The sequence below is a fragment of the Carettochelys insculpta genome, chromosome 25 (genome assembly GCF_033958435.1).
Source record: "Carettochelys insculpta isolate YL-2023 chromosome 25, ASM3395843v1, whole genome shotgun sequence".
NCBI classification, from domain to species: Eukaryota; Metazoa; Chordata; order Testudines; family Carettochelyidae; genus Carettochelys; species Carettochelys insculpta.
The window spans coordinates 817,584-825,801 of record NC_134161.1 but is presented as its reverse complement, the minus strand read 5'-3'; the positions used below and the strand labels follow the sequence as shown (position 1 = coordinate 825,801).

Below are 8,218 nucleotides of genomic sequence, written 5' to 3'. Positions count from 1 at the left end.
AGCCACATATGCCCATTCTCAGCTATTAACAATAACATTCATGGATTCTCCACTCCGGGAATAAAGCAGCATTTCTGGAGATGACAAAAGCAGTTTGGGACCTCAGGACCTCCTCTCTCACTGTCGTCACCAGAGCCAGGATCCTGGAAATGCTGTCTAGTGAGAAGAGGCTCAGTATTAACACTGGAAAAGTCCTATGATCCTGGTCCAAATGGTCCAGCTTTTTCTGCTACCTCCAAAGCAAGTTTCAAGTTTTGATCAAACAGCTCACACCTGAAATATTCACAGACATACAGGCATCAGGGTCAGACGGGTGACAAAATCTTCATCTACAGTCCGAACCATACTGGTGTTTTTCATCAGAGAATAAATGATCAAAGACAGCTAGCCCCTTTCCTGCACCAGCTTCTCTTCCCTTACAAGCTCAGCTAATGCCAAAAGCTTAACAGCTGCATTCTCACTTTGACAGGGGTTAAAGTTCAGTAGGGGCCTTTCCAAAAGACAGGATGTACTACTGCTCTAATGGAACAGCTTCTGAGGACCAGCACAGGACCTTATACAAAAGCTTGACAGCAATGCAACTCCTTATGGAATTTAATTATGCAAATATTTAGGATTTTGATTAACACAGGCACTAGTTTTGAGGCACAAAGCGGTCAGGTGCATCACCAGAGCTTCAGTCAGGAGCACAGGTCAAAATAGAAATCCACCACTTTTAGGTTTGTTTTAGTGAATGGACTTCAGGAATGGCAGCTAAAGATCTGGGTTCTACTTTGAATTTTGTCACTGACCAAACAAGCAGTAAAGCCATCTGCTTCTCACTGTCAAATAAGCGTCTTCCATTCTTCAAAGAATATTATATTAATGGTCACACAGTGCTCTCACAGGGGAGAGCTGAGCCAAGGCTGAGTACCTTGTTAACCTATACATCATCTGCTTACTTCCTACCTGATTGGCATCTCCAGTGAGTAGAAAGGATTTTTCAGAGCAAAGTCAGAATAAATCTCGTAGATCTTGCGTAGAAGTGACTCTATCCCAGCTTGCCGAGGATCAGCGAGTACCACAAATTTGATCCCTGGAGCCATAAAGGAAGAAGCATTAGCATAGACCACATGTGAGTGGCCAAGGTGTACACCTATCTCATAGAACTGGAAAGGACCTTCAGAGGTCATTGAATCCACTCCCCTACACTCACAGCAGGACCTATCACCATCTTTGCCCCAGATCCCTAAGTAGCTCCCTCAAGGATGGAGCTCACAACCCTGGCTTTAGTGGGCCAAAGCACAAACCACTGAACTGTCCCTCCCCCATATGCTTTTAAATACATTCCCCAAATATAATTGAAAAGGTCTAATTTACAGGATGGGCAACAACAGCAGCTGGGCCATCTGAAAAATATTTCAGAGTTGGCTAGTGTCGATAATTAATCTTTCGATATATAATGACAGTAGTGTATTTCAGAAAACTACTACTTAGGGTGTGATTTTATTTCAGGTGGACAGAACACATTTTGTAACATTGCTACAAGGAGTCTTGCAATTCAAGCAGAGGCTGAATTTTATTTGCAATTCCCCAACTAAATTCCAGACTCTAAACATGTTGGCCAACTGCAGCATGGACATGACAAGCCAGCTTCCCTTGCTGTACAGAGAGGATAATTCCTGGGTAGTGAATAAATAATTGAGGGTTAATTCACATTTGTGAGGTAACTTGCTATTTTAGGATGAAAGGCACTAAAAAAGGACAAAAGAATTATTTCAATATGCAGTTACAGAGCATCAGATGTATATAGAAGGATTTACACATAACTGATCGGCCCCTACCCAAAGGAACTGACAATCTAATTCAGAGAAATACCATAGGAATAAAGATCAAGCACAAAAGCGGTATTTTTGCAGCAACATACATGCAGTTTGTACGTGTCCTTTTAGAGTGAGGGAGAAACAGGCCCAGGACGGAACACACAGGAATAACATGAGCAGTAAGTCTTACCTGTTAGGGTCTGAAAACAGTGTAGTTTAAATGTGTCTGTTTCTAACATCTCAATACCAGAACTGCCCAGCTCAGGAGACAACTGGGATCCAATTGCAAACAACCTTCGCAAAGAAAGGGAAATTACTTAAGCCTGACATAAAGGTTCCTTTTCACGTTACTAGAGATGTGACTGTGCACATCGGGTCCCTTGTCCACCCGCAACTGTTCTATGTGGAGTGTACCTTCTTGGGGGCAGGGCACGGGTCCTTCTCTGACTGTAGTCAGTGCCTCCCAGAGAGTGGGCATTACTGTGCTAATCACCATCCGTGCCATGGTAGCCGGAGCTCAGAAAGCAAAGCTGCCCAGCGCACACTCACGAGTGGAACATGGAGGCGAGCATGAGCTTCTCATTGGAGGAGAGGCGAGGCCGACCGAAGCGGAGGGACACAGGATAGTTGGCAGGGTTGCCGAGGTACTCGAGCACCTCCTTCCCATCGGCAGTGTATCTCCCGCTCACGTCGACGCCGTTGATGGAAAGAACAGCATGTCCAACTGAAAGGAGCGAAGCGGGCGGAGCTGGGCACTGCGCTTCCGCGCGAACACCCGACCCAGCAACCCCAGGAACGGACCGTCGCTGGCCTCCCCGCAGTGCTGCCCTGCGAGGGTCGCGCCGACACCGGGGAATTCACGCTCTCGCGCAGGCAGCGCTCTCTTATGCTGGGACCTCCCGCAGGGGGACCTGCGCCCGGGACAGCGGAAGCCTCGTGCCTGAGCCCCTAACGCGAGCTCAACGCGAGCAGAGCAGAGCAGAGGCGCTCGCCGCTCTGGAAGGAGCGGCCGCGGGGCCACTGACCCACACCCACTCGGGCGCGCGGGTTCCGCCCCCATTTCCCAACAGGCGCAACCCGCGCGCCCGCGGCCCTGCACCACCTCCCCAGGGAACACGGCGCCCGAGCCCCCGTGCGCCCCGCTGGCCTCCCCCAGCCCGCCGCAGGCGGCGCCCGCACCCCGCGGCCCAGCGCCCCCTAGCGGGCGGCAGCCGCGCGACAGGCGTTTCTCAGCGCACCCCGGATGTTGTCCCGCTGCCCGAAGGCCACCACCACGCGCTCGTCGTGCAGCTTGAGCACCAGGTCCAGGGGGAAGCTGAACGTCTTCTCGGCCTCGGAGCGCGGCGCGTAGTGATCGAGCTGGTAGATGAGGCCGCCAGCCTTATTCACGACGTACACGCTGAAGATGGCCATGTCGGTGCCCGTCAACGCAGGGCACGACGGGAGTCGTAGTTCTGCGGGCGTCGAGCTGCGTTTTTCCCCGCGGTAACCCGGAAGTGGTGTTGCTCTACGCCCCGGAAGTGCAGCGTGAGCACGGGGTTTCCGAGGCCGCCGGGGCGGGCTCCTTCCTTTCTCGTCCGACATCTTGAAGCAGCGGCCGCTGGCGCTATGGTGAGTTACCGCTCGGGGGCCCAGGGCAAGAGCCTGCCAGGGAGCGGCCTCGAGGCTGTCGTGCTGCTCCCTGACTGCGCCCCCGCCTGAGCCGCCGCATGGCCACAGTGGCCCGGCCCCCCGCGCCGCGTGGAAGCCGCGGGCTCCCCTCTGGAGGCCTCTCCCCGCGCTCTCCCCGGGGCTGCGCCGTGTGTCCTGGGTTGGGGGGTGGCTGCTCCCGCGGCTGGCGCCTGGCGTCACCCCCCGCCCGGGCTTGTCTCTGCTCTTCCAGCCTCCCAAGGACGACAAGAAGAAGAAGGATGCCGGGAAGTCCGCGAAGAAGGACAAGGACCCAGTGAACAAATCTGGGGGTAAAGCTAAAAAGAAGGTGGGCGTCTGTGCGCTGCCGCGCCTGGCTTCGCCGGGCTCTGGGGCGCGTGCTCGGCAGCCGGGGCTGCGAGTGCCTCGTCCTCGTGGCATCAGTCGCAGCAAAATACCTTGGGCGCTGAGCATTCGCTGTGTGCCCCCCTGCAAGGCGGGGCTGTACGCTCTGCTCTGCTCTGCTGTGCCCTACCTGGGGGGTCAGCTCTCCTGGGCACTTGAGCCTTAAGCACGTCCTTATGATCCCACAGGGTACGTCTACACTTTCCAAAAACTTGGAAATGGGCGTGCTAATGGCCGGATCGAAGAATAGGAATGAGGTGCTCAAATGCATATGAGCTTATAGGAATAAGGGGATTTCGATGTTGGTGGGGTCCTTTTGAGAAGGACCCCCATGTAGACAAGCCGTGCTGGAGCGAACACAGCAGTTTTGAAGTGTTGTGGCTGGGGGGCATGCTAATGAGGCACTGAACATGCATTTCAGCACCTCATTAGAGACGTTTTTGGTACGTGTAGACACAGCCACAGTGACACAAGTTCCTTTGTTGACTACTACGCTGTCGTCTTTCCTTAGTTGTGTGGGTAAAACGTGGGGGACAATTTCTACATTTAATATTCAATCTGCAGTCACACCCACTGTTAACTGTGGTGGCTGGGCATGAGGCTTTCACTAACTCCTTTGGGCATGATCTTAATACAGTCATTTGTAAAAGGGGTTTAATAGGGAGATATATCTATGTCATAGAACTGGAAGGGACTTTGAGAGATCATGAAGTCCAGTCCCTTGCACTCACAGCAGGACCTGCCACCATCCCCAACGGATATTTTTTTAATCTATTTGCCCCAGATCTCTAAATCGCCCCCTCAAGGGCTGATCTCACAGCCTTGGGTTTAGCAGGCCAGTGCTCAAACTGCTGAGCTCTCCCTCTGTTTCCCCATGTCACAGAATTCTTAAATGTTTGAAATGTTAAAATAAATATTAATTGCGAATTGCCATATGTGTGTCTTAGACTCCCACACAGATCATGAAATTAATGGTTTTAAATGGTAGCAGTTTATTGTAAGCCTTACGGTCCCTTACAGTTTAACGTGATGTAATTATTCATAGATTTATTTAATGGGGAATATCACAAACGTTGAATTTAAGATATTAGGAACATCTCTTCAAACATGTAATTTGAGTTGCAAGGAAGCAAACTGCAGCCCTGGCCTGCCTTCCTATAATGCATTGTTTCTTAAACTATCTGAGACCACACAACACCAAACAATATTTTTTTATGCAGAACACCTATGAAAATGTAAGTCTCTGGTTGGTAGTACTGTTTCCTGAGCAGTAGTAGTTTCACTCACTTCTGTTTTTTTAGAAAAGAAAGTTAACTTAATGTTTACTCTTTTCCATGGGAATAATAAATTCAGTAAGTCATAACATACCACGCACACTGGGTGACATCAAGCAACTGACAGCGAAGCAGCCGCAACCATGTAGTGGATGCATTGCCCGTCATTGCGAGCTGCCATGCCATTGTATAGCTAGGTTAGAGGAGTGGGGAGGCTACTACAGCCAATCTTCTGCCTTAGTGTAGATTTTCTTTGGGGGATGACTTATGGGTGCAGCACTATGAACAGACCTCAAGTGGCTTAACATAGTATGATGGTAAAAAGATTCGATGGCTCTCTGCTCTGGGATTTTTGTTTTATGATAGTATAGAAAAGGCCCTGTGATGCATTTTAGAGCCTGGTAAATTAACAAGTAGGTGGCTGTTTAAAACTGGTGCTCTTGTGAGTGACAAGCTTGAGTTATGTATTTATAGAGAAAGTGCTGAATAATGCAATGATGCAGTTCTTCAGATTATGCCAAAGCTTTCACTGAGGGCATTTTCTTCACTGATGACCTTTTCCTCCTTTTTTCCCCCATGTAGAAGTGGTCCAAGGGGAAAGTAAGAGACAAGTTGAACAACCTTGTTTTGTTTGACAAGGCTACTTATGATAAACTGTGCAAAGAAGTTCCCAACTACAAGCTCATCACACCAGCTGTAGTCTCTGAAAGGTTGAAGATTCGAGGTTCTTTAGCAAGGGCTGCCCTCCAAGAACTGCTCAGCAAAGGTAAAAACATGCTGGAGACCTTCAAGGCTGGGAAATGACAAACCAGATGTATTTTGTGTGTCATTTGTTGGTGGGTGATTTTGATACCACATTGTAGAGAGAGGTGCTGATTCCGGGGATGCTCCAGGGCATTCATTGGCAGCCAGCTCCCCAGTTGCAGATGATTAACTCCTCTCAGGAGGTTATGGGAGGGAGCAGGAGCACAGAGGAGAGCTTAGCATCCTTTGGACCTGCAGGCAGCATGTGCCCATGCGATCATATTAAGCTTAAATATGTTAGACTAATAGGAAAAAGAAATTAATATGCAGTGGTGAGAGAGCCTTTTTAGTTAAGGTGCCACTGACTATAGAAAAAATCAGGGTCACACGAGAGAGAAGGGGGAGAAAAAAATGTAATTTATATGGTCTTCAACTGAAAATCAAAAATGTGCTCCCCTCATTCTTGCACACCAGCCCACGGGGTAAAGACTATTGGATTTTGTGGGCCGCCTCAGGATCTGAGGTGAAGCCAGAAATGAGAGGTTCAGTGTGGAAGGAAGCTGCCAGGAAGCAAGTTTGAGGTATGGGATGTGGGAGGGAACACTGGGAGTATGTGATGGGGGTGGGTGTGCTTATCTGGCAAGTGGATGCTACTGCTCTGATTTTAACAGAAATGTGCTCAGAGTGGTCGGGGGCTGGGTGGGGGGGAAGCTTCTCCAGGCAGTGCATGGATCCAGCCCTGGCTTCCTTGAATCTGGCCTCTAAGGCTCAGGGCTCTGCACCCCACAGCTGGCTGAATGTTGAATAGGGGAGCCCCCCCCTTCCCCCCCCATACACACATTCAGCTTGAGGGGCTGGATCCAGGTAAGCCAGGGGTTTTCCATCCCTGCTCTGAGAGCCTTCACTTGACATTTTAATGTTTCTGTGTAAGGTCATGGGAGAATTTATGTAATCTGTTCTTACACACACTTGTATCTTTTAAGTATTACATATAATGCAAAAATATGGCAGATATCCATATGCTCCGATTATGAGCAGTAAGAACCCTATCTCCAGTGTGGATAATGGTGTAAAGAGAGGATCATGTGACCAGGTCTGCTGAAAACTGAGTTCACTCTTGTAATGTTCCTGTCCCATGCGGTATTACTAGTAGCCTACAGCATGCTTAATGTTGGGAACTGCTGTGTTCTAGACAGCACCTTTTAAGTCTGGTTTCCAAGGGCCTCAACAGGAATTTCAGTGTTCCAGTCTGAAATGAGTGTTCCACAGCGCCTTCTAATCTTTGTTATTGAAAAGCTCTCTTGACAAAACAGGTTTCTAGCTCTGTTTCACACTCGTAGAATATAGGTGTTACCTTTTAATTGTCATGTTAATATGCTACAACTTTCTTACTGAAAGATCATGCTTCCTTTGTAGGTTTGATCAAACTTGTGTCCAAGCACCGAGCCCAAGTGATTTATACCAGAAACACAAAGGGTGGAGATGCACCAGCTGGTGGGGAGGATGCATAAAAAGGTGAGGGGTGCTACTGAAATTCTAAGCAGGCATCCCTTCTCTGAGGGGCTTAATATGGTTAACACAACTGCTAGGCAAAATCATGGTTGATTTCTCCAACTGCCTTGTGAAATCCCCAATGTTAGGAATCTACTTCTAAACAGAAATAAAAAACATACAGCCTTGGAAGTACTAAAATCTAATTATGGCCCGCCCGTGACTGGAACGAGATTCTAATAGGCTATGTTTACACTGCAGAGCTATTTCGGGATACTGAGGTGTGCCAAAATAGCTAGTCCGCTTTTATGAAATGTGTCTCATTTCAAAATAAGATGCATGCTCTTCTGGCATCCCTGTAGCCCTTGCTGCAGGGGGAGTAAGCGATACCTCAAAATAGAGCAGTATTTTGAAATTTGGTGTGAAATCCTGAATACCCTATCTTTAGTTAATTTCAAAATAGGCTATGTAATTTGAATAATGCAAATTGCATATCTTAGTTCAAGTTGCAATGTAGCTGTAGACTGTATTGTTAAATAGGAATGGATATCTGACAAGAATGGGGTAAATCATTTTTGCCAGGATCACCCATGCTTATTATAAAGGCCCCTCTGGAACTTGCTCTATAGTCAATAGCAACCATCCAAATAAGAGTTCATTAAAAATGTTTGAGTAGAGGATTATTTTTTCACCTTACAACTGTTGCAGGAAGGACAAATTATTAGATAACTTCATAAAACTGATTGCTAACACACTACTCTTTGCTTTGCAGGTTTTCCAGTCACCTCTACAATATTTTTCATGTAAATGTATGCAATAAAATTGTTGAACTAACTTCGTTTGCTCTTTTCTTTAAGTGGGTAAATTGGAATA

At 48.1% G+C, this 8,218-nt stretch overlaps 2 protein-coding genes across 3 annotated transcripts; one reads left to right on the top strand and one right to left on the bottom strand.

Annotated features, from left to right (window-relative positions):
* Positions 1-83: 83 nt before the first annotated feature.
* TRAPPC4 (trafficking protein particle complex subunit 4) lies at positions 84-3,405 on the bottom strand. 2 transcript variants are annotated; one of them, XM_074976790.1, is made up of 5 exons: positions 3,041-3,388; positions 2,352-2,526; positions 1,993-2,096; positions 949-1,075; positions 84-273 (listed from the first exon to the last, which is right to left on the bottom strand). In XM_074976790.1, the coding sequence occupies exons 1-5, from the start codon at positions 3,384-3,386 to the stop codon at positions 195-197; spliced, it is 831 nt and encodes a 276-aa protein (XP_074832891.1). In that variant the 5' UTR covers positions 3,387-3,388; the 3' UTR covers positions 84-194. The 2 variants fall into 2 exon arrangements, with proteins under 2 accessions (XP_074832891.1, XP_074832893.1); XM_074976792.1 differs by lacking the exons at positions 84-273; positions 949-1,075 and having other exon boundaries at positions 1,990-2,096; positions 2,352-2,713; positions 3,041-3,405.
* On the top strand, positions 3,285-8,179 carry RPS25 (ribosomal protein S25). The gene is made up of 5 exons (XM_074976793.1): positions 3,285-3,413; positions 3,685-3,780; positions 5,693-5,876; positions 7,271-7,369; positions 8,118-8,179. Exons 1-4 carry the CDS (start codon positions 3,411-3,413, stop codon positions 7,363-7,365), a joined length of 378 nt encoding a protein of 125 aa, XP_074832894.1. The 5' UTR covers positions 3,285-3,410; the 3' UTR covers positions 7,366-7,369; positions 8,118-8,179.
* The last annotated feature ends 39 nt before the right edge of the window (positions 8,180-8,218 follow it).